General features: G+C 51.1%; 1 protein-coding gene across 1 annotated transcript in view; it reads left to right on the top strand.

Annotated features, from left to right (window-relative positions):
- Positions 1 to 14676: 14676 nt before the first annotated feature.
- The window catches only part of gfra2b (GDNF family receptor alpha 2b), a 58036-nt gene continuing 47081 nt past the window's right edge, over positions 14677 to 25631 (top strand). Inside the window, exons 1-2 of the mRNA XM_023960923.2 lie at positions 14677 to 14939; positions 24674 to 24973. Coding sequence (XP_023816691.1) covers positions 14861 to 14939; positions 24674 to 24973 — 379 coding nt within the window. The 5' untranslated portion in view covers positions 14677 to 14860. The remainder of the gene's footprint in view (positions 14940 to 24673; positions 24974 to 25631) is intronic.

The raw sequence follows: 25631 nt of genomic DNA, 5'->3' as shown, positions 1-25631 counted from the left end.
AGGAGAAGGAGGAGCAGGAAGGAGCAGGGAGGAGCAGGAGGAGGAGGAGGGAAGAGAAGGAGGAGCAGGAAGGAGCAGGAGGAATTGGAAAGGAACAGGAGGACTAGGAGGAATAGGAAGGGAGCAGGAGGAGCAGGAAGAACAGGAGGAGCAGGAGGAGAAAAAGGGGCAGGAAGGAGCAGAAAGGAAGGAGGAGCAGGGAGAACAAAGGAGGAACAGGGAGGAACAGGAGGAGCAGGGATAAGCAGGAGGAGCAGGGTGGAGCAGGAAGGAGAAGGAGGAGTAAGGAGGAGCAGGGAGGACAGGGAGGAGCAGGAGAAGCAGGGAGCTGCAGAAGGAGGAAGGAGGAGAAGGAGGAGCAGGAAGGAGAAGGAGGAACAGGAAGGAGCAGAAGGAGGAGGGAGGAAAAGGAGGAGCAGGAAGGAGCAGGAGGAGCAGGAGGAGGAGGGAGGAGTAGGAGGAGCAGGAAGGAGCAGGAGGAGGAAGGAAAAGAAGAAGGAGCAGGGAGGAGCAGGGAGGAGGAGGAGGAGCAGGGAGGAGCAGGAAGGAGAAGGAGGAGCAAGGAGGAGCAGGGAGGACAGGGAGCGGCAGAAGGAGGAAGGAGGAGAAGGAGGAGCAGGAAGGAGCTGGAGGAGAAGGAGGAGCAGGAAGGAGGAGGAGGGAGGAGAAGGAAGAGCAGGAGGGAGGAGAAGCGGGAGCAGGAAAGAGCAGGAGGAGAAGGAGGAGCAGGAAGGAGCAGGGAGGAGCAGGAGGAGGAGGAGGGAGGGAAGAGAAGGAGGAGCAGGAAGGAGCAGGAGGAATTGGAAGGGAACAGGAGGACTAGGAGGAATGGGAAAGGAGCAGGAGGAGCAGGAAGAGCAGGAGGAGCAGGAAGGAGCAGGAGGAGAAGGAGGGGCAGGAAGGAGCAGAAGGAGGAAGGAAGAGCAGGAAGGAGCAGGAGGAGGAGGGAGGAGAAAGAGTTGCAGGAAGGAGCAGGAGGAACAGGAGGAGCAGGGAGGAACAGGAGGAGCAGGGAGGAACAGGAGGAGCAGGGAGAAGCAGGGAGCTGCAGAAGGAGTAAGGAGGAGAAGGAGGAGCAGAAAGGAGAAGGAGGAGCAGGAAGGAGCAGAAGGAGGAGGGAGGAGAAGGAGGAGCAGGAAGGAGCAGGAGGAGCAGGGAGGAGCAGGAGGAAGAGTGAGGAGAAAGAGGAGCAGGAAGGAGCAAGAGGAAAAGGAGGAGCAGGAAGGATCAGGGAGGAGCAGGGAGGAGTAGGGAGGACAGGGAGGAGCAGGAAGAGCAGGGAGGAGCAGGAGGGAGGAGAAAGAGGTGCAGGAAGGATCAGGAGGAGAAGGAGGAGCAGGAAAGACCAGGAGGAAGAGGGAGGAGAAGGAGGAGCAGGGAGGACAGGGAGCGGCAGAAGGAGGAAGGAGGAGAAGGAGGAGCAGGAAGGACCAGGAGGAGGAGGGAGGGGCAGGAGGAGGATGGAAAAGAAGAAGGAGCAGGGAGGAGCAGGGAGGAGGAGGGAGGAGGAGCAGGAAGGAGCAGGAGGAGCAGGGAGGAGTAAGAGGAGCAGGGAGGAGCAGGAAGGAGAAGGAGGAGCAAGGAGGAGCAGGGAGGACAGGGAGCGGCAGAAGGAGGAAGGAGGAGAAGGAGGAGCAGGAAGGAGCAGGAGGAGAAGGAGGAGCAGGAAGGAGGAGGAGGGAGGAGAAAGAAGAGCAGGAGGGAGGAGAAGTGGGAGCAGTAAAGAGCAGGAGGAGAAGGAGGAGCAGGAAGGAGCAGGGAGGAGCAGGAGGAGGAGGAGGGAAGAGAAGGAGGAGCAGGAAGGAGCAGGAGGAATTGGAAAGGAACAGGAGGACTAGGAGGAATAGGAAGGGAGCAGGAGGAGAAGGAAGAACAGGAGGAGCAGGAAGAGAAAAAGGGGCAGGAAGGAGCAGAAAGGAAAGAGGAGCAGGGAGAACAAAGGAGGAACAGGGAGGAACAGGAGGAGCAGGGATAAGCAGGAGGAGCAGGGTGGAGCAGGAAGGAGAAGGAGGAGTAAGGAGGAGCAGGGAGGACAGGGAGGAGCAGGAGAAGCAGGGAGCTGCAGAAGGAGGAAGGAGGAGAAGGAGGAGCAGGAAGGAGAAGGAGGAGCAGGAAGGAGCAGAAGGAGGAGGGAGGAGAAAGAGGAGCAGGAAGGAGCAGGAGGAGCAGGAGGAGCAGGGAGGAGCAAGACGAGCAGGGAGGAGCAGGAAGGAGAAGGAGGAGCAAGGAGGAGCAGGGAGGACAGGGAGCGGCAGAAGGAGGAAGGAGGAGAAGGAGGAGCAGGAAGGAGCTGGAGGAGAAGGAGGAGCAGGAAGGAGGAGGAGGGAGGAGAAGGAAGAGCAGGAGGGAGGAAAAGCGGGAGCAGGAAAGAGCAGGAGGAGAAGGAGGAGCAGGAAGGAGCAGGGAGGAGCAGGAGGAGGAGGAGGGAGGGAAGAGAAGGAGGAGCAGGAAGGAGCAGGAGGAATTGGAAGGGAACAGGAGGACTAGGAGAAATAGAAAGGGAGCAGGAGGAGCAGGAAGAGCAGGAGGAGCAGGAAGGAGCAGGAGGAGAAGGAGGGGCAGGAAGGAGCAGAAGGAGGAAGGAGGAGCAGGAAGGAGCAGGAGGAGGAGGGAGGAGAAAGAGTAGCAGGAAGGAGCAGGAGGAACAGGAGGAGCAGGGAGGAACAGGAGGAGCAGGGAGGAACAGGAGGAGCAGGGAGGAACAGGAGGAGCAGGTAGAAGCAGGAAGAGCAGGGAGGAGCAGGAAGGAGAAGGAGGAGTAAGGAGGAGCAGGGAGAACAGGGAGGAGCAGGAGAAGCAGGGAGCTGCAGAAGGAAGAAGGAGGAGAAGGAGGAGCAGGAAGGAGAAGGAGGAGCAGGAAGGAGCAGAAGGAGGAGGGAGGAGAAGGAGGAGCAGGAGGAGCAGGAGGAGGAGGGAGGAGTAGGAGGAGCAGGAAAGAGCAGGGAGGAGCAGGAGGAAGAGGGAGGGGAAAGAGGAGCAGGAAGGAGCAAGAGGAAAAGGAGGAGCAGGAAGGATCAGGGAGGAGCAGGGAGGAGTAGGGAGGACAGGGAGGAGCAGGAGGAGCAGGGAGGAGCAGGAGGGAGGAGAAGGAGGTGCAGGAAGGATCAGGAGGAGGAGGAGGAGCAGGAAAGACCAGGAGGAGGAGGGAGGAGAAGGAGGAGCAGGAGGGAGAAGAAGCAGGAGCAGGAAGGAGCAGGAGGAGAAGGAGGAGCAGGAAGGACCAGGAGGAGGAGGGAGGGGCAGGAGGAGGAAGGAAAAGAAGAAGGAGCAGGGAGGAGCAGGGAGGAGGAGGGAGGAGGAGCAGGAAGGAGCAGGAGGAGCAGGGAGAAGCAGGAAGAGCAGGGAGGAGCAGGAAGGAGAAGGAGGAGTAAGGAGGAGCAGGGAGGACAGGGAGGAGCAGAAGGAGGAAGGAGGAGAAAGAGGAGCAGGAAGGAGCAGGAGGGAGGAGAAGGAAGAGCAGGAGGGAGGAGAAGTGGGAGCAGTAAAGAGCAGGAGGAGAAGGAGGAGCAGGAAGGAGCAGGGAGGAGCAGGAGGAGGAGGAGGGAAGAGAAGAAGGAGCAGGAAGGAGCAGGAGGAATTGGAAGGGAACAGGAGGACTAGGAGGAATAGGAAGGGAGCAGGAGGAGCAGGAAGAACAGGAGGAGCAGGAGGAGAAAGAGGGGCAGGAAGGAGCTGAAAGGAAGGAGGAGCAGGAAGGAGCAGGAGGAGGAGGGAGGAGAAAGAGTAGCAGGAAGGAACAGGAGGAACAGGAGGAGCAGGGAGGAACAGGAGGAGCAGGGAGGAACAGGAAGAGCAGGGAGACTTAGGAGGAGCAGGGAGGAGCAGGAAGGAGAAGGAGGAGTAAGGAGGAGCAGGGAGGACAGGGAGGAGCAGGAGAAGCAGGGAGCTGCAGAAGGAGGAAGGAGGAGAAGGAGGAGCAGGAAGGAGAAGGAGGAGCAGGAAGGAGCAGAAGGAGGAGGGAGGAGAAGGAGGAGCAGGAAGGAGCAGGAGGAGCAGGAAGGAGCAGGAGGAGCAGGAGGAGGAGGGAGGAGTAGGAGGAGCAGGAAGGAGCAGGAGGAGGAAGGAAAAGAAGAAGGAGCAGGGAGGAGCAGGGAGGAGGAGGAGGGAGGAGGAGCAGGAGGAGCAGGGAGGAGCAGGAAGGAGAAGGAGGAGCAGGGAGGACAGGGAGCGGCAGAAGGAGGAAGGAGGAGAAGGAGGAGCAGGAAGGAGCAGGAGGAGAAGGAGGAGCAGGAAGGAGGAGGAGGGAAGAGAAGGAAGAGCAGGAGGGAGGAGAAGCGGGAGCAGGTAAGAGCAGGAGGGAGGAGAAGCGGGAGCAGGAAAGAGCAGGAGGAGAAGGAGGAGCAGGAAGGAGCAGGGAGGAGCAGGAGGAGGAGGAGGGAAGAGAAGGAGGAGCAGGAAGGAGCAGGAGGAATTGGAAGGGAACAGGAGGACTAGGAGGAATGGGAAAGGAGCAGGAGGAGCAGGAAGAGCAGGAGGAGCAGGAAGGAGCAGGAGGAGAAGGAGGGGCAGGAAGGAGCAGAAGGAGGAAGGAGGAGCAGGAAGGAGCAGGAGGAGGAGGGAGGAGAAAGAGTAGCAGGAAGGAGCAGGAGGAACAGGAGGAGCAGGGAGGAACAGGAGGAGCAGGGAGGACCAGGAGGAGCAGGGAGAAGCAGGAAGAGCAGGGAGGAGCAGGAAGGAGAAGGAGGAGTAAGGAGGAGCAGGGAGGACAGGGAGGAGCAGGAGAAGCAGGGAGCTGCAGAAGGAGGAAGGAGGAGAAGGAGGAGCAGGAAGGAGAAGGAGGAGCAGGAAGGAGCAGAAGGAGGAGGGAGGAGAAGGAGGAGCAGGAAGGAGCAGGAGGAGCAGGAGGAGGAGGGAGGAGTAGGAGGAGCAGGAAGGAGCAGGGAGGAGCAGGAGGAAGAGGGAGGAGAAAGAGGAGCAGGAAGGAGCAAGAGGAAAAGGAGGAGCAGGAAGGATCAGGGAGGAGCAGGGAGGAGTAGGGAGGACAGGGAGGAGCAGGAGGAGCAGGGAGGAGCAGGAGGGAGGAGAAGGAGGTGCAGGAAGGATCAGGAGGAGAAGGAAGAGCAGGAAAGACCAGGAGGAGGAGGGAGGAGAAGGAGGAGCAGGAGGGAGGAGAAGCAGGAGCAGGAAGGAGCAGGAGGAGAAGGAGGAGCAGGAAGGACCAGGAGGAGGAGGGAGGGGAAGGAGGAGCAGGAGGGAGGAGAAGCAGGAGCAGGAAGGAGCAGGAGGAGAAGGAGTAGCAGGAAGGACCAGGAGGAGGAGGGAGGGGAAGGAGGAGCAGGAGGGAGGAGAAGCAGGAGTAGGAAGGAGCAGGAGGAGAAGGATTAGCAGGAAGGAGCATGAGGAGCAGGGAGGAGCAGGAGGAGGAAGGAAGAGAAGAAGGAGCAAGGAGGAGCAGGGAGGAGGAGGGAGGAGAAGGAGGAGCAGGAAGGAGCAGGAAGGAGAAGGAGGAACAAGGAGGAGCAGGGAGGACAGGGAAGAGCAGGAGGAGCAGGGAGCGGCAGAAGGAGGAAGGAGGAGAAGGAGGAGCAGGAAGGAGCAGGAGGAGAAGGAGGAGCAGGAAGGAGCAGGAGGAGGAGGGAGGAGCAGGAAGAGCAGGAGGGAGGAGAAGCGGGAGCAGGAAGGAGCAGAAGGAGCAGGAGGAATAGGAAGGGAGCAGGAGGAGCAGGGAGGAGCTGGAGGAGGAGGGAGGAAAAGGAGAAGCAGTAAGGTGACGATGACGGTGACGATGGTGGTGACGATGGCGGTGATGGCGGGACCCCGTTTGTCATTGTAACCTGCAGGCGTCCTGTACTGAAGGAGCAGGTCGTGTTATGATTCTCCCTTCTTCCTGAGCCTTTGAGCAAACATTTCACCCCCACCATGAACTCACCAAATGTACCTGATGAAAATGAGTTCTGGACATCATGAACAACCCCCCCCCCCAAAAAAACAAAAACAAAAAAAACAACTATGACATCACAGCAACCATTGCAAAAATGAACAAGGCCAAAGTCTTTTATGCGGCTCTAAGACACGTGTCGAGGTATCCAAAGCATGGCAAAGCGGGAAATTTGGCGATTTTCAGATTTTCCCACAATGTCGGAAAAGAAAACTTTAGTTCACCAAATGACACACATACACTGCCAGGCTACAAACCACAGCCAAAGTTTTCTTGACCTTTGACCACGGGAAGAAAAAATGAACTTAGGTATGTTCTACAAATGTAAACTTAGACTCAAATGTCGCCTCATAACCCCGCGAGCTTCGTTGGAAAAGATGTTGCTAATAAAGTTTGGTGATTTTGAATGGCGAGCTCGCAAAAGCGGCGTTCCCCTGTTCTTTACTTAACATTGAGAAAACGTAACACATGAACCGTAGGCTCAAGCTATACAAAATATGACATATGACCAAATTAGGAATGTGGGCGTGGTTACCAAAAAATGCTGTTGCCAAGGAAACTAAAGATTTTACTAGATAGAAGCTAGAACTTTTATCTTTCTGCTCCTGAATGAAGATGAAGATGGGTTCTAGTCTGAGTCTGCTGGTTCTGACGGAGGTCCAGACTCAGACGTTGGTCCTGGTTTCCGTCTTTGAAGGAGATGGAGAGATGGGAGGTTCATGAACATTGGTGTGTCCAGAGTTAAAGAAACGCTCCCTGCAGTGAAACACGGCGGTGGCAGCATCATGCTGTGGGACCGAACAGAGAACTCAGTCTCTTTGGGGCAGGAGGGTTTTTCTGTAAGCGGGCATTTCTCTTCTCTGAGGGAGAAGTTCTGGTTCCTGAAGGTTCTTTTAGGGTTTTGTCTGCTGAGCACTCAGAGGTGCATCTGGACCACTGATCCACTGGGTCCGAACCAGTCCAGCGGGCTGGATGTCCTCAGACATCAAAGGGGGGTGGCTCTGCCGGTGTTATCACCTTCATCATCACCATCATCATCAGACTTTCAGTGAGAGTCCCGGGGGAGGGAAGAGCCGACATAATGACAAAGACAAAGAAAGGCCTCAGCTTTAAACACAGACTTCAGCCGCCGCCGCCGCCTCGCTGCCATTTCCTAAAAGGAATGTAATTTCTGCTCCAATCAAAACAAAAAGCCAAAACAAATCTCTCTCAGGCAATTTTCTGCGATTTACTTGTCAGGCGGAGCTTTTAAAGACGGCGCCGACAGCCGCTGACATTCACAGACAAATTACTGGCGGCCCTTCAGCCAAACAAAGCAGACACACAACGGCGGGCGCCGCGGCGTTCGGTCGATCGGATCATCGGCTGCACAGCATTCTGCAGACCCCCCCATTTTCTATCATGACACAGCTTAAACCAACATTATGGGATGGTCTGCCGTTCCTGTTTGACCCCGATCTGCCCTGGAGCCCTCTCCACCTGCCCCCGTCTGTGAAGGGGCGGGGCAGTGAGGCAGAACCGCTGAACCACGGACGAGGATGACCTCCGGAGCGGCGCTGAAGGCGGTCTGGACTCGGGATCAAACCTTCTGGGTCTCCGTCAGGATCCAGGTGGGTTTCAGATCAACAAAGACCCAACATGAACTTTGAACCCTTGAGAACGTCCGTCACGGCGTTGGAGTGACCACAGCAGCTCAAGCAGCCCGACCCCACGGTTCCACGCAGCGGCGCCTCGTTGGGATGGAACCAAAGTCCATGACAGTCAGAGGGTCGGAGGTCGGCACGCCATCGCGCTTTCTCACTCTCAGCTCTAATTATGAAAGACCTCTGCAGAGGGCTACTGAGCATGCTCAGTGCGTAGTCTCAGGCTGTGACAAAGCAGAGTCCTGAGCTCTGAAACACCATGAACCACCAGGAAGAAGAACCTGGACGTGCAGAGCGAAAACGCTCAGACACCGCCACGGACCCGGACAACCCAAAACCCAGCAGAACCCGTCCGGGTCATCACCTCCTCCACAGCTGAACCTGCAGATAAAAGCTTCTCTGCAGCAGGAGGCGAAAAACGCAGAACCCCCCCCCCCTCCCCCCACCAGCTGTAATTACACGCCATCAGCTGGGGCTTTCAGGGTGGGTGTGTCTGAGAGCGTCTGGCTGAGGGTTGACATATCTGTGGAAAACAGGAACGGGGGTGCATGTGGGGGGGGGGGGGGGTGGGTAAATAAGGAGCTGAAGAAAACAGGAAAACGTCCTGCAGGAGAACGTTTGATCATGACCCAAACTCTGTGAGAACGAGAACCTTCTGGAGAACAGAGGAACCCGACAGGTGACACCCGACACACCTGCCGTCTGACGCATCACTTCCTGTGACGACAGACAGCAGAGCAGGAAGCTGCAAAGCCAACAGGTGAGGAAACTCACTGCCGTGCAGACATGCGTGCAAATAACACGCCTACGTTACCACGGCAACAAGGTTCAACGAACGGCAAATGCTGGGATGGTCTGCAGACTGACCGCCGTCTCCTCCTGCAGGAGGAGGAACAGCCAGGAGAACATCCAACCGAGCAGGAAGGAGGCGCGAGCGTCACGTCCATCCAAAACAAACGAATGCAGGCAGAAACCAGAGAAACAGGAAGAACAACACAAACAGAAGTGAAGGAAGAAAGACCACAAGAAAGATTACAAAGTGAGTTAAAAGTTCTTCCATCAGGGAAAAACAAAAGGAAAGCTTCAATGCTGAGAGCGTTTATGATGAAACAAACAGACGTGTCGCTTTTTGTAAAGGAAGATAAATAAAACACAAATGAAGACGTTAAATATGAAACATTTATGGTTTGGTTTCTGTGGAAAATTCTACATTTTCTGTCTGCAGAGAAAATCAAACACAAAAACAACAACAGTGACAACAAAACCTGAAAAGAACCACAAGTGATCTGCAGTTTGAGGTTCTGATGGGAGGAGTCTTTGCTTCTCAGGAAACCAGACTTGGTAAAACGGCTTCAGGTCACTTTAGCTCAATCCAGCTGTACACGAGCAGCACCGTCTGCACAGCACTGTCTACCCAGTGCTGTCTGCACAGCGTCGTCTGCGCAGCACCATATGCCCAGTGCTGGCTGCACAGCACTATATGTGCAATGCCGTCTGCGCAGTGCCGAGTGCTGTCTGCGCAGTGCCATCTGCACAATGCCGTCTGCGCACCTTTACCTGTCCATGTTTGGGACAGGGCTGCACAAAAGGAGGTGAGCAGACTCTCTGCAGACGCCGGCTAACGAGGCATCAGGGAGATCTCGGCGGGAGGCGTCAGCTAAAGCGTTTGGATCAGAATTGGTCCACGCAGACGTGGCTCCTCCTCCTTCTAATTGTCCTAGAATAACGTTGTGCAATCACTTGATCGCTGATGTGTCCTCAGACTTCCCCGCGTTAATCAGTGTTAATTATAATTACCTTTTCCAGTGGAAGCTGTAATTGAATTAGTGTTGGAGAGCGAGGCAAGAGAGGTGAGCCAGGCTGGAAATTTGGTTATAAAGAGAGGACATAGAGGAGAGCCGGGAGAGGAGCAATCAGAGGAAAAGCCTGAAGACGAGTAAAAATAAGGTGATGGAAGAGTGGGAGGAGTGTAACAGAGAGGAGGATGGGAGAAATCTCCTTACTACTCCTGAGTTCGCAGTGAAAGTGATTTCCCAGAAGAATGCATCTGTTTCTGTGTTTAATTGCAGACACAGGAGCGTTTCTGTCATCAGACCAACACGTTCTTCCCGTGTTTCCTTTAGCCGTTTCCATTCAGAGACCATCGGCTCTCTCTCCTACTGCGGTGTTTCAGAATAAACCCAGAGCGGCGCCTTTGTGGGCGCCGTTATCTCAAACCCATCGTGTGTTTTGTGATTGTGCTGCAGCCAAACCTCCACATCTAAAAGAACCGCCCCGGTGTTTGAAATGAGCATCCGCTGCAGAACCAGAGAGGAGGTGCAGAAAGTTCCAGAGGCCTCAGGGAATCCTAATGAGGCTGGATGTGCTGCCAGACGCTGTCTGTGAGGAGGTAGAGGGGAGGTGCTGAGGGGAGGTAGAGGGGAGGTGCAGAGGGGAGGTAGAGGGGAGGTGCAGAGGGGGGGTAAAGAGGAGGTGCAGAGGGGGGGTAAAGAGGAGGTAGAGGGGAGGTGCAGAGGGGGGTAAAGAGGGGAGGTAGAGCGGAGGTGCAGAGGGGAGGTAAAGAGGGGAGGTAGAGGGGAGGTAGAGGGGAGGTGCAGAGGGGGGGTAAACAGGAGGTAGAGGGGAGGTGCAGAGCGGAGGTAAACAGGAGGTAGAGGGGAGGTAAAAAGGAAGTAGAGGGGAGGTGCAGAGGGGAGGTAAAGAGGAGGTAGAGGGGAGGTAGAGGGGAGGTGCAGAGGGGAAGTAAAGAGGAGGTAGAGGGGAGGTAAAGAGGAGGTAGAGGGGAGGTGCAGAGGGGGGGTAAAGAGGAGGTAGAGGGGAGGTGCAGAGCGGAGGTAAACAGGAGGTAGAGGGGAGGTAAAAAGGAAGTAGAGGGGAGGTGCAGAGGGGAGGTAAAGAGGAGGTAGAGGGGAGGTAGAGGGGAGGTGCAGAGGGGAAGTAAAGAGGAGGTAGAGGGGGGGTAAAGAGGAGGTAGAGGGGAGGTGCAGAGGGGAGGTAAACAGGAGGTAGAGGGGAGGTAAAAAGGAAGTAGAGGGGAGGTGCAGAGGGGAGGTAAAGAGGGGAGGTAGAGGGGAGGTGCAGAGGGGGGGTAAACAGGAGGTAGAGGGGAGGTGCAGAGGGGGGGTAAAGAGGGGAGGTAGAAGGAAAAAAGTGTATCAGGAGGACAGACTCCTCTTTGGGGTTCTCCCCTCCGTTCTCCTAAACCTCTCAAACTTGTGGAAACGGAAACGTGGCGTCAGAGTGACACGAACGGCGCCGTGTTTACACCTTTCTGTGACACGTCTGTCACAATGATGTTGAAGTTTGGCGACGGCGGCCAGGTTTCCGTGTCGCACACACGCCTCTAATTCCAGTAAACAAACACGGGCCGCGTTGCCTAAGGTTCATCAGAACCAGCAGGAGGTGCAAGCAGGAGTACACAGCCGCTGTTCTTCCTGATTCTCCCTCCTAAATGAGGGAGGCGCGTCCTCCTTCAAGCTCCTCCAGACTGAGCTGCTTTGATCTGAAGAGGCAGATCAGAGATAATGAAGCTGCTCCTTTGTCCTCTGCTGCTCAATGCAGAGTCTTCTGAGGCCGAAGGAGCTTCCTCCTCCTCATCCTCACTTCACTCTCATCCCTGAAGATGCAACATCTGACTTCAACTTCTGCAGAGGACGGAGGAAACAAACGAGGAGGAACAATGAGGGAGGAGGTAAAGGAAAAAGCAGAATCACCTGTGGTGATATGGATCAGCGTGAAAGTAGGAAAAAAAGGAGGAGAGGGGAGGGGAAATGGGGAAAAAAGGAGGAAAAACAAGGAAAAAAGGGAGGAAAAAGGAGGAAAAAACTAGAAAAAATGAGGAAAAGGGAGAAAAAGGAGGGATAATGAGAAAAAGGGAGGAAGAACAAGGAAACAACAAAGTCCTCCAGCGGCTGATGCAAGCAGCTCGTTTTCTGGCTGAAGGCTCTGAGTGCAGCTCCTGCACCTCCTTCTGGCCCATCACCTGGGAGGTGGCAGGCCGGTCATTCGAGGGTCCCTGCAGGAGGCGCAGGTCTTTGTGGCAGAAAGGTTTCAGTCTCCTTCTGGGGTGGGGGGGGGGGGGGGGGGGGGGGGGGCTGTAGGTGAAAAGAAGGCTTTGTCAGCAGAACAAAGGTTTTCAGCTCACACCAGCGGGTCTTTAGGACCGGGTCTGGGCGGACCCGCTGACACCTTTCAGAATATTTAATGGCTAAATAAGAGAAATTAGCAGCAATTTTGGACATAAAAATATTCTGATGGAGCGCCGGCCTTTTTATGCCGTCACACCTTTGCTTTAATCGTCCGAGTCTGAGGCTGAGGCTGTGACTCACGAGTCGTGCAGGTCGCCGCAGGAGGGCGGGCTTTCACCAACCTGCTCCCATTGTTCAAACGTTTGCCGCTCAGTCTGCCCACATCCGTGACCTCCTGATGCTCGGCCGGCGGCCCGACCAGGGCGCCGTCCGCTCCTCGTTGCATCGGAGACGTCGATACCTCACGATAGTTTTCCAGACTCAAAGACGGTTTCGTCCCAGAATGTGGCATCAGGAGAAGGCCGGAAAAGGTCACCAATCATGAAAACGAGATTTCTGCTGCTGGGAGGATCGGACCTCATCAGAACCATCAGAACTGGGATTTATGTATGAAGCTCCTTCAGATAACCGTTAAAACCTTCAAACCAGGGTCCAGGGCTGACTGAAGGAGAACTGTCCAACCTCTCAGGAACCAGGCAGCTCTGACATCATCACAGTGGACTGATGATGTCATCGTCATGTTACGCTGGATTCACCTCCTCTGGAGAAGAAGATGGAGAAAGAGGAAAAAACAAACGGCGTCACAGGAAGAGCAGACGTCATAGTCATTGACTTTGTCTGAGAACTGGCCCCGCCCCCCTGGCGTTCCAAACAGGAAGTAGCTCCAAAAAGCCAAAATCCCACAGACGTCTAGAGAAACAAACAGGTGTAAGTCATTCTAACCTTTTTAGCTTCTTGATAAAACTCTTTTTTTTCTGTAGTTACAGTTCTAAACTGACCAATCAGATGGCTCAATAAAAGTAGGTGGAGCCTGCTGGCCCCCACATCCAACGTTTAAAACATTTGATTGACAGATTTATTGCAGCCTGCTTCCAAGTGTAACCTTCTAACGAGCTCACTCCTGATTGGTCAGTGTGGTTGCCATAGAGATGTTCAGACCAATCCCTGCTTACTGATGATGCTTGGCTCCAACATGGCAGCGTCCGTATCACGGAAAAATGGCGACTGCATTGACTTCTTTTGATTGGAGCAGGAAGTAAAGCAGCTTATCAGATATCAAAATAAAAGTCACAGAAAGACAGTGGAGATGGAATCCCTTCAAAATAAAAGTGGAAAAGAAACAAACAGAAAGAAAATCTGTTTCAATTTAATTCAAGAAAAAAGTTCAACGAAAAGGACAAAAGATTTCAGAATAAAAGAGGATGTAAAGCTCAGACACAAAACCAAATCAGTAACAGATAAAAACGCAGTGATGATGGATTCCTGAAGAGGACGGTCCTCCTTTGGAGATCAGGGAGAAACCTTCAGTAAGAATCCGTCTTCAGCCGCAGGAAAAGGACAGAAAAACAAACCAGAGAAACTTTCTTCTGTTTCCTCTCAACGTCTAAATGACCTTGAACAAGACAACCTACCCAAACGGGCGCACTGAGAGGATCTCCTGGATCCGTGGAGGATGGCGCCTCATGATGGATCACCTGCTCTGTGAGCGCAGACACATCCGTGTTTTTGTCCTGTGAGACGAGGATTTCTCATCCCAAATACTGACCGTCGATTCATCTTCATCTTCTGCTGCGCTGAACGTCCCAGAGAACGGCAGCAGCAGGCGGACGCGGCTCTTCCTCCGACTTCAGAGGCCGCGGGCTTCAGTTTGATCAACGGGATGTTCCTGAGGCACAAGCAGCATCAGAACAGTCAGCGTTCTCTGCAGAGCTGCAGCTCAGCTGCAGATCGGCTGCAGGTCGGCTGCAGCTCAGCTGCAGGTCGGCTGCAGGTCGGCAGAGGAGACACAGACCTGCACGCCTGTGACAAACATGACACAACAGATATTTACGTCTCACAAAACTAACAAGGAGGCCATCACACATGAACTCATCCAGGACCAGAGGGTTATTTTCACAAGGAGATCCAATCAAGGCTCCTCTTAGATGACCCCCCCCCCCCCCCCTTCCATTGAGTTGTTCTCCCTACCATGACAAAGGTGGATAAAGGTGGAAAGATTTCATGTAATCCATGGACACCAGTGAAGATCACAAATCATTGAAGAAAAAAGGTTCAGAGCACTGTCTAGTGGGTCTAGATGACCCACCTCCCAATGTTAAAGTGACTAGAATTGAACAAGGGATAACTGACGTCATCATTCTTTTTTCTGAGGTCATAAACTGAATTCTGACCCCAAAATGTGAAAAATAATGTGTTACAAATGATTTCAACTCAACACCTGCGTTCAGATGATTTTCTAACATTTTCAAGAGTTTCTTCTTCTAATTTGCACGTGCACAAACGCGCACGCAAAAACAGGAAATGCTTTTTATTTTCGGGACAGAAAACAAACAAAAGACACTTTCAAAACACAATCTTTCCATTATTCGGACTAAAATCAGAAACTTTGATTTTATTTTATTTTATTTTTTTATTTATTTATTTTTTTTTATTGAACAATTGCAACATACAAAACAAGAAACATTCCCGCTCATTCGGTGCGCGCACGTGCAGGTATCGCGGAGGTCAGACCTCCGCTTCTGCGGCAGCGTGGGTGTGCGCGTGCCGTCACCCCGGGTCATCACGCGGAGTCAGCGCGCGTGCGTGAAGATCGAGAGTGAGAGAGAGTGCGCAGCCTCCTCCGGGTGTGGCACGCGCCTTCAGTGGGATTCTGTGGTAGCTCAGAGGAGGACCGCGCGTGGAAAGGCGCGCGTGCAGGTTTCTTCAGAGGTCCGGAGGAGACTGACGCGAAGTCACGAGACCGCTGGAGCGGATTTACCGGGAGTAGCGCGTGCCATTACGCACCGGATCGGTCCGCGTGGGTTCGGTTCGTGTGAATCACGGAGACGCCGCGCGGCTGTGACTTCTCCGAACAAGCGCAGGACGAAGAGGAGGACGTCCGTACTCACACCGGAAAGTTGGCGGGAGTCGCAGCATCTGGATATTTCCCGCGTTCATGGGTGGACTCTCCGACACGCGCGCATGGTGATGGGCAGCGGGTCGGTTCCGGTCTGAACGGGCTCGGCTGGGGGGGAGGGGGGGTCCACGCCATGCACGCGCACCATGACAGCGGAGCGTGAGTGAGAGACACCGATCAGACAGAGAGAGAGAGAATGAGACTTCCTGACCCGTGCTGGATTCCAGCTGCGCGCGCCATGATCCTGATAAACATCGTTTCTCTGCTACTGCTGGGTGAGTACACGCGCGTGCGCGGCCTTCACACTCTTAGATCAGCGCAGACACCCCCCCCCCCGGAACCAGAACGTGAAGTTTAGGCGCTGACGTGCACGCGCTCTGAGAGGAGTTGGAGATAAATTAGTTCCGCTGATCTGATCTCCGCAGAAACAACAGCTGATCTGATGAATCAAAGCAGATCCTCGAGCTGCAGACGAGTCACAGCTTCAGTCCTGCTGGATTATCTTGTTGTGTTTCTTGGAGATCCGCGTCAGAGTTGAAAAAAGAGCAGAAACTCATCTGGAAGCGCAGAGGAGCTGCGCTGCTCCTCATCTGCTCTTCATCTTCTCCAGCAGATGGCGTTTCTCTCTGCCGAACCTTTTGGAACAGCTGAGCTGACGAGGTCCTCATGAAGGCTGTTCTTCCTCTCTGCTGAAGATCAGAGGAGCTTCATCTGAGAGCTCTGGTTCTGATCTGAGAGCTCCGGTTCTGATCGGAGAGCTCCGGTTCTGATCGGAGAGCTCCGGTTCTGATCAGAGAGCTCCGGTTCTGATCGGAGAGCTCCGGTTCTGATCGGAGAGCTCCGGTCCTTCGCCCGCCCGTCTTTGGACCTGGAGCTGTGGCTCTGACGTCTGCAGAGTTCTGGTGACCCGTCTCAGGTCTGTAATCAGGCCTTTAACGAACGACGTGCTGCAGATCTGCATGCAGGTGACCTGCTTCTATTGTTAATGTAGCTTAGCCAAGATCTGGGGGCGGGGCCACAACAGTGATGATGATGAAGGAGATTTGGGCTCTTTTACTGAAAGCGTCTTCTTGAAGCTCAGACGGTGTTCACACTGGACCCGACACCGACACATGAGCGTCGCCTACAGTTGGAAGAGGTTTGAGGTGAAAGGTCAGCGGTTCAAATCTGGTGAATCTCGCTCCAGTCTTTTTCTGTCTCGGCTCTGTTATGATTAATGAAAGACTTGGCGTCGTAGAATTTCTCTTTCATGATCAGTTTTCAAACGGTGGGTACTTCAGTGAATTCAGAGGGACGCCGTCCGTACATCACTAAATCCTGATAGGTCAAAGTTCATAAGTTTTAACTTTCAACACGCGTCTGATGGCTGCCGGTTCAGTAGAGCCTGAAGATAGCCTTAAAAACGAGGGTAGCTACACACCAACACGAGTCTTGAACGCGCACATACGTGCGTTTACATGGACTTTTCATTGGTCACCTGAACGCGCACGGCTGAGGCGGTGTGAACATGACAAAAGGGAGCTTTGGACTGGAGTGATAGCATAAAAGACCAAACACAGAGTTCTTGGTTGGTCCACCGGTCCGTTCGGTTACCTGAGCCCATGAGCCAAAGGCCTGATGGCCACACAGCGTCCTGGGATTCATCACACTAGAACTGTTGTCATGTGACGATGGTTTCAAAGCCACGTTGGTCAAAATTCACTTCAGGGTTGACCAAAAACACAGACGTGCACTAAACACAACATGAAAGGCATTTGACACTTTAGTACCGGTGATGTCATCGGTGACAGGAAAAAAACCCTTCAAAGTATCGCTTTTTTTGACTTTTCATACGTTAACATCAAACCAACGGCACAGCAACGCTTTTTTACGGTTGACATCAGTTACATGAACACTCAGCGACTGGACAGTGTTGCTTATCATCTAAATGTTTAGAATCCATGAAAAGGACTGAAGTCACATTAACAGTTGACGAGTTACGAAACTTCAAAGAGCTTTACAGCAGCCAACGCTCCGGTGGTGAAGGGTTAAACATGAAAACCCAAAGTTCACACAGACGTCACAAAAACATAAAGCTGTGGACGTAAAGACGACTTCTGTGGCTCTTCGGCTTTTGCTCGTCCATCGGTCCGTCAGAGTCCTGGTCTTTAGACTCTTGTGAGAGGTCACAGTGGACGTGGGGACATTTCAGCCGTCTTTTTTCACACACTGGGACATAAACAGTCTGACTCCTCCCACTTTACTGCTGTCCAGGAACAGCTGTTCACTCCCCCTTCTCGGTTGGGGAGGCCCCTCTCAGCCGGTGCTGCCGGTGACCCTCAGACGAGTAAAAACGGTGAAACCTGTGTTCAGGTCTGTAGCAGCGGCGCTGATGCCTTCATGGCCATCACGGTAAAAGCAGATCTGCCACACATCGACAGACGGGTGCTTACGGTCCAATACCGATGGTCTATGTGTGGTCCTGCTCCTCCAGCCACATCGGGCCTCGTCACGGTGTCCGACGTCTCCAAGGTCTGCATGTCCAGAGCGGCTGGATGCTCTTCAGTCGTGTCAGCTCCAAGCTGAAGGCCTCTGGGTCGTCAAAGGGTTTTAGTTTGACTTTGGAGGATCCGTCCGGTTTCTTTTGGTCTGTCGCGTTTAAACGTCAGAGCCCTGCGTCACGCTTCCCGTCTGTTTAGTCCTCTGACGCTTTCATCTACAAGTGAACATTAATGACTTTGTGTCTCTGGAGAGAATCGGTCTATAGGAGCCGCGCGGATCAGCGCCTATCCCCCCTTAAATAGGAACCGCGGCACTTGGAGGTCTTAAGGACACAATGAGGCTTTGTTCTGAGGAGCTTTACGTGAGAGGAGGGGGCTTTAAATGAAACTCTGGATTTAACGCAGACCAGTTAAAAGAGGAGGAATATAATCCCTGCTGCTAATTCCCATCAGAACTCCAGCTGCAGCGTTCCGGATCTGCTGGAGACTTTCCTCCACACTTATTTGGACATTTAGTCAAAATAGACTCTGGCTGGTTTCCTGCGGCGAGCAGAGACTCAAGTTTGACATATTCTGAGGTTTGAAGGTGGAACCTGTGAGAACGTCTGTTCTGGATCACAGATCTTCATCATAGACGGTTCTGAGAAAACTTGAACCGCTTTCATCTCATCTGTCCGGACTGTGACTTGTCGCCACCTGTACGTCATCCGTGCGTCTAACTTCCATTATCCTTACAAACACTTCATGATACTCTTACCAAACAATGGTACCTTCTAAAAGCTCTGGACATAAACTGCTCATTTTGTCGTTCCTCACCAGAAACGCTGCTTCATCTTTTTGGTTTTGCTACTTCACTCCAACATTTTGGAAAGATTTGATTCTTTTTAAAACAAACCATGAGGCTTTAAATTATTCTATGAACATATCACGTTTGGATATTTTACACAAGGGAGATTTAATGCAGAGAAAATGTATATAGTTACCCATAATTATGGCTAAATATTTCATCAATAAATGTAAATATGCCAACAAAAAACAGTATTTTATGTTTTTCAGAAAGAAATGATTCCGTCCTAAATAGTATTAATTCCTGCACAGACAGAAAAGCTGTTGGAACAGTGGAAACATGATCACTTCTGAAACTTTAAAAGAATCCTTAACCTTTATTATTTCTGTTTTATTTTAATTTTATTTTTTAACCTGTTTTATATTATTATTATGGCTTTTTAAAATTTTTCTTAATTTCCCTGGCACATGTGAAAAGTGTGTCTTTTGCACATGGTGTGGAACGTCAATGTTTGGTATTTTGAATGTGCAATATTTGTTACTAAAGTTTGTTGAAAAACTGAAACAAAAAAAAATGGTACGTTCCATTTTCATGTGGCCCTCTGAAGCGGCTGAACGAGCCTTAAGGGAGCTGCAGAAACACCTGAGCCCCCCTGAAGAAACAGCCGCTATTCTCTAGGACTCTCCACGGACCCCATACGGGTCAACCTCCCTTTATGGGTCAACCCCCCCATACGAGTCAAACCCCCCATACGAGTCAAACCCCCCATACGAGTCAAAACCCCCATACGAGTCAAAACCCCCATACGAGTCAAAACCCCCATACGAGTCCCCCATATGAGATCCTTTTGATTTCATGTTTTACTTCGAAGCCCATCGAGACGACTGTTGTTGTGATTTTGGGCTATACAAATAAAATTGAAAATTGAATTGAAATTGAGTCAAAACCCCCATACGGGTCAACCCCCCCATACGGGTCAACCCCCCTATACTGATCATGACCCCTGTACGGGTCAACCCCCCCATACGGGTCAAACCCCCCATACAAGTCAACCCCCTATACGGGTCATGACCCCTATACGGGTCAACCCCCCCATACGGGTCATGACCCCTATATGGGTCAAACCCCCCATACGGGTCAACCCCCCTATACTGGTCATGACCCCTATACGGGTCAACCCCCCCATACGGGTCAAACCCCCCATACAAGTCAACCCCCTATACGGGTCATGACCCCTATATGGGTCAAACCCCCCATACGGGTCAACCCCCCTAGACTGGTCATGACCCCTATACGGGTCATGACCCCTATACGGGTCAACCCCCCCATACGGGTCAAACCCCCCATACAAATAAACCCCCCTATACGGGTCATGACCCCTATAGGGGGTCAAACCCCTTATACGGGTCATGACCCCTATACGGGTCAACCCCCCCCATACGGGTCAACCCCCCCATATGGGTCAAACCCCCCATACGGGTCAAACCCCCCATACGAGTCAAACCCCCCATACGAGTCAAAACCCCCATACGGGTCAACCCCCCCCATTTGGGTCAACCCCCCCATACGGGTCAAACCCCCCATAAGAGTAAAACCCCCCATACGAGTCAAAACCCCCATACGGGTCAACCCCCCCATACGAGTCAAAACCCCCATACCGGTCAACCCCCCCATACGAGTCAAAACCCCAATACGAGTCCCCCATATGAGATCCTTTTGATTTCATGTTTTACTTCGAAGCCCATCGAGACGACTGTTGTTGTGATTTTGGGCTATACAAATAAAATTGAAAATTGAATTGAAATTGAGTCAAAACCCCCATACGGGTCAACCCCCCTATACTGGTCATGACCCCTGTACGGGTCAACCCCCCCATACGGGTCAAACCCCCCCTACAAGTCAACCCCCTATACGGGTCATGACCCCTATACGGGTCAACCCCCCCATACGGGTCATGACCCCTATATGGGTCAAACCCCCCATACGGGTCAACCCCCCTATACTGGTCATGACCCCTATACGGGTCAACCCCCCCATACGGGTCAAACCCCCCATACAAGTCAACCCCCTATACGGGTCATGACCCCTATATGGGTCAAACCCCCCATACGGGTCAACCCCCCTAGACTGGTCATGACCCCTATACGGGTCATGACCCCTATACGGGTCAACCCCCCCATACGGGTCAAACCCCCCATACAAGTAAACCCCCCTATACGGGTCATGACCCCTATACGGGTCAACCCCCCCCCATACGGGTCAACCCCCCCATATGGGTCAACCCCCCCATATGGGTCAAACCCCCCATACAAGTCAACCCCCTATACGGGTCATGACCCCTATATGGGTCAAACCCCCCATACGGGTCAACCCCCCTAGACTGGTCATGACACCTATACGGGTCATGACCCCTATACGGGTCATGACCCCTATATGGGTCAAACCCCCTTTACGGGTCAAACCCCCATATGGGACAACGACTACAGAACCACAACTCAAAACGACTACAGATGGACTACTACAGGCGGATATTCCAGAAAGCAGGTTATGCTAGCTCCCACGATAAGTTTGAGGCTAAGGAAGTTGATAACCTCAGCTTTCTGTTCCAGAAATGGAGGTATGTTTCAGGGTATGTCAAGTTGCCATAGCAACTCATGCTCTGAACATAACCTGGTCTGGAGCAGGTTTAGTTGAAGGTTAGTTTGTTTTCAGAGAGGTGAAGCAGCATGGCGTGTCCATTTGAAGATGATTTAGTGGATGAAGAAGCTCAGATAATACTTTTACCACCATGAGAGGCTGATAAGACCACATATGGATGTTGGAAAGAGAAACTTTATACTTTGATCTAACTTCATTATTTGCTTCAGTTAAGATAAATCTTTTTTTTGTTAAGTCAGGTTAAAAATAACACGTAGTTATCAGACAGTTATTTTACTTTCATTCAAATTAATTCAATTAAGTAGGTGTAACTTTGGTGCTGCTGTTAGATCGGCACCGCAAGGGATTGTGGGATACCATTCCCTTTGCCTGTCTGGACGGATTTGGGTTTAAGTGTGGGTTTTTGACCAAATGTGTTTAGTTGTTTAGCTGTTTTACTGTGTTTCACTGAATTATTTTGTCCTACTAAGCTTAAGTCTCTGCACCATGAGTGAGAGGGAGGGAGAGGATGATGAGTTTATATAGCACCCCAACCGTCATGTAAAAAATTCCAAAATGAATTTATTCACTCTGTGCATATTGTTTTGTTCTTTTTATTATTATAAAAATGGGTATATCTGCCGGCTCAAACTTAGACATATGAGAGTTCAAGAATTATAATTCATTAAGATGGAAAAAAGATTACTTTAATTGGAGTATTATGACATTTAGTTAAATAAGATATGTAAATTTTAGTTGTATAAACAATTATTGAGTTTTATAGACGTAAGAAATTAGGTTGAATAAATTTAACTCAATTACTTTTTACCAATAGAAGTAATTAATTTAAGTTGGATAAGTTATATATATATATATGCGTCACGAGGAAAATAGAAATAAGATCAGAAACTCGTGCGTTTACTTTGTCCGTTCTTTTTGTCGAGGAGAATCTCTTTCTTTTGCTGATGATGCAGCCGTGTTACTTTTTTGATGGACGTATAATCTTCATACGCAGTCATTAAAATCTCAGACTCAGTCTCACTGAAGTATAGCCTCTCTTTTTTTCTCCACGCGTTTCCATGGTGACTCCGGAAATCGGCGATCCATGGAGAATGTCTTTATGTACCTGCTGTGCACGTGCATTAACCCAGGGTTACCAAGTGGAGCGTAATTACGCCAACTCATATCCGGTCTTTTGGAACCGACATACCCAGAGTAAAAAAGTTCAGGCGGTTTTCAGCCAGAGTTAAGGGTTAAAGTCAGGGGAGTGTCACCCTTGGTCTATCCTAGGCACTTTACCATTGGGAGTGGGGTCATCTAGACCCACTAGACAGTGCTCTGAACCTTATTTCTTCAATGATTTGTGATCTTCACTGGTGTCCATGGATTACATGAAATCTTTCCACCTTTATCCACCTTTGTCATGGTAGGGAGAACACGTCAATATAAGGGTGGGGTCATCTAAGATAGCACAAGGGTTAAACATGCTTCCTGGAATTCCCCCCTGTAGTCGTTTTTCTGTACCTGTTGTTCTTTAGTCGTTTTTCTGTAGTCGTTGCTATGATTCGTTGTTCTGTAGTTGTTCTGAGTCGTTGTTCTGTAGTTGTTGTTCTTTAGTCGTTTTTCTGTAGTTGTTGTTCTGAGTCGTTCTGTAGTTTTTGTTCTGTTGTTTTTGTTCTGTAGTTGTTGTTCTGAGTCATTGTCCTGTAGTCGTTTTGTAGTCGTTGTTCTGAGTTGTTCTGTAGTTGTTGTTCTGAGTCGTTGTTCTTTAGTCTTTGTCTCAGTTGTTGTTCTGTAGTTGTTGTTCTAAGTCGTTGTCCTGTAGTCGTTTTGTAGTCGTTGTTCTGTAGTCGTTGTTCTGAGTCGTTCTGTAGTTGTTCTGTAGTTTTTCGTCTGTAGTTGTTGTTCTGAGTCGTTCTGTAGTGGATCTGCAGTTGTTGTTCTGTACTCGTTCTTTAGTCGTTGTTCTGTAGTCGTTGTTCTGAGTCGTTCTGTAGTTGTCGTTCTGTAGTTGTTCTGTAGTTGTTGTTCTGAGTCGTTGTTCTTTAGTCTTTGTCTCAGACGTTTTTCTTTAGTTGTTGTTCTAAGTCGTTTTGTAGTTGTTGTTCTGTAGTTGTTGTTCTGTAGTTGTTCTGAGTCGTTGTTCTGTAGTTTTTGGTCTGTAGTTGTTGTTCTGAGTCGTTGTTCTTTAGTCTTTGTCTCAGTCGTTGTTCTGTAGTTGCCGTCTAAGTCGTTTTGTAGTTGTTGTTCTGTAGTTGTTGTTCTGTAGTCGTTCAGTAGTTGTTGTTCTGTAGTTGTTCTGTAGTTGTTGTTCTGTTGTTTTTGTTCAGTAGTTGTTGTTCTGTAGTTGTTGTTCTGTAGTTGTTCTGTAGTTGTGGTTCTGTAGTTGTTCTTCAGTCGTTGTTCTGTTGTTTTTGTTCAGTAGTTGTTGTTCTGTAGTTGTTGTTCTGTTGTTGTTGTTCTGTAGTTGTTGTTCTGTAGTTGTGGTTCTGTAGTTGTTCTTTAGTCGTTGTTCTGTAGTTGTTGTTCTGTAGTTGTTCTTTAGTTTTTGTTCAGTAGTTGTTGTTCAGTAGTTGTTCTTTAGTTTTTGTTCAGTAGTTGTTGTTCTGTAGTTGTGGTTCTGTAGTTGTTCTGTAGTTTTTGTTCTGTAGTTGTGGTTCTGTAGTTGTTCTGTAGTTGTTCTTTAGTTTTTGTTCAGTAGTTGTTGTTCAGTAGTTGTTCTTTAGTTTTTGTTCTGTAGTTGTTGTTCTGTTGTTTTTGTTCAGTAGTTGTTGTTCTGTAGTTGTTGTTCTGTAGTTGTTCAGTAGTTGTTGTTCTGTAGTTGTTGTTCTGTAGTTGTTCTGTAGTTGTTGTTCTGTAGTTGTGGTTCTGTAGTTGTTCTGTAGTTGTTGTTCTGTAGTTGTGGTTCTGTAGTTGTTGTTCTGTAGTTGTTCTTTAGTTTTTGTTCAGTAGTTGTTGTTCTGTAGTTGTTGTTCTGTAGTTGTTGTTCTGTAGTTGTTCTGTAGTTGTTGTTCTGTAGTTGTGGTTCTGTAGTTGTGGTTCTGTAGTTGTGGTTCTGTAGTTGTTGTTCTGTAGTTGTTGTTCTGTAGTTGTTCTTTAGTTTTTGTTCAGTAGTTGTTCTTTAGTTTTTGTTCAGTAGTTGTTGTTCTGTAGTTGTGGTTCTGTAGTTGTTCTGTAGTTGTTGTTCTGTAGTTGTGGTTCTGTAGTTGTTGTTCTGTAGTTGTTGTTCTGTAGTTGTTGTTCTGTAGTTGTTCTTTAGTTTTTGTTCAGTAGTTGTTCTTTAGTTTTTGTTCAGTAGTTGTTGTTCTGTAGTGGGGGTAGTTCCAGGGCAGAGCTGAAGCCCCTCAGAGCTGAATGATTCCTGTGATGGAGCGCCGGTTTGCAGCTGCTGGCAGCAGAAACAGCAGAGATCTGCTGCTCTCATCGATTGTTGTGGGGGTGCCGGTTTGGTTTCTCGCCTGAAGGGCAGAGAGGAGCAGAGAGTTGGAGGAAGGCTGTCGGGCTCCGGGTGAGGCGGTCTGCATGTGCACAGCCTGAAGCTGCAGGAATGCGTGCATACAGGAGTGGGAGTGGGATGCATCTACCTATGTGTTGCTATGAAACAGGAGTTCTGCAGGATCAGGAGTGGATGAAATCCTCGTTTCTGCAGATTTCTGCAGGAATCCAAAGTTTGGGTCCGTCAGAGCAGCCTCGGTCCTCCCAGGCTGATCCATCAGTGTAATTAGAGCGGCGGGTGGAGGGAGGTTCTGCCTGAGCTGTGGCGGTTCAGCGGCGGGTTTATCTGGTCCCTGTGCTGCTCGGTTAATTAGATTTCTCCATCGTCTCGTCGTCTCTGCTGTAATGGAAGCGGCTTAATTCCCCGTCAAAGGCCACCTTCAGACACGTTCTGCATCCGCCGCCGTGCCGGCGCTGGAAATGTCCGGCCCACCTGCAGCCCAGTGATGGAGCTGCACGGCCGGTATCACCCGGGGATTTACCTGCAACAAGATCCCGCCCACATTTCTGACTGCAGGCGGAGTTTGTCCTGGATTCTGTCATGTGTACCCGTACATATCTGTCCGGTTCTGATTCTGGTTCAGGACTGACTCTGCTGTCTTCCCTGCAGATGTGTGTGTTAGTGAGTCGGAGATGGGCCCCCCCGGATGGAGGGAACCGCTGGACTGCGTCCGGGCCTCCGAGCTGTGCAACCAGAACAGCCAGTGCAGCTCTCGGTACCGGATCATGCGGCAGTGCCTGTCCGGCGGGGACAAGGAGCGCAGCGCCATGCTGGCCTCGCGGGAGTGCCAGGGGGCGCTGGAGGTGCTGCAGGAGTCCCCGCTGTACGACTGCCGCTGCAAGAGGGGCATGAAGAAGGAGCTGCAGTGTCTGCAGAACTTCTGGAGCATCCACATGGGCCTGACTGAAGGTAAGCGGCGCCGCCAGGAAGGCCTAAGTGAAGCGGCTGCTTCTTAATGGGAAACAGGGAGGGACAAAAAGGAGAAAAGGCAAAACAGAAGGGATTTCATAAAAGAAAACGTCCAAACACAACGACAACGTCCTCATGAATTCACAAAAAACATCTACAGCTCAAATGTGAATGAATAGCCCTGTGATTGACAGGTGACCCTCAATCCATCAGCAGCTGGGATAGGCTCCAGCGTCCGTGTGACCCCAAAAGCAATAAGGCGCTTTTAGAAAATGGATTTAAATGAATATTAGTGCAAAGATCCATTTTAGTGTCACTTCAGGCTCAGTCGGGACGTTTTCGTGTCAGTAAACTGCTTCAGTGTCTCCATGGTAACCGGCGCTGAAAGCAGAGCAAACTTTAAAGTTCCACCGCTGGTCCTCCAGCCTCATGCACACGTGCACACACACGTGCACACGCACCACTGACTGGCCTAGTTTGGGTGTGAGCCGTGGTGGCGCTCATTAAAGTCTGGCTCCTTGTTCTCTGGTCCACAGAGGACGTCTCTGAGATGCCCCATAGACACACACTCACGCACACACACACCCACTCACGCACACACAATCCCCCTCACACACAAAGGCGGGGGGGGGGGGATACAACATAAAACATCTCGTCT

The sequence above is a fragment of the Oryzias latipes genome, chromosome 12, assembly GCF_053564925.1.
Source record: "Oryzias latipes strain Hd-rR chromosome 12, Olatipes_Hd-rR_3.1".
Classification (NCBI taxonomy): domain Eukaryota; kingdom Metazoa; phylum Chordata; class Actinopteri; order Beloniformes; family Adrianichthyidae; genus Oryzias; species Oryzias latipes.
This window is presented reverse-complemented; position numbering and strand designations above follow the sequence as displayed.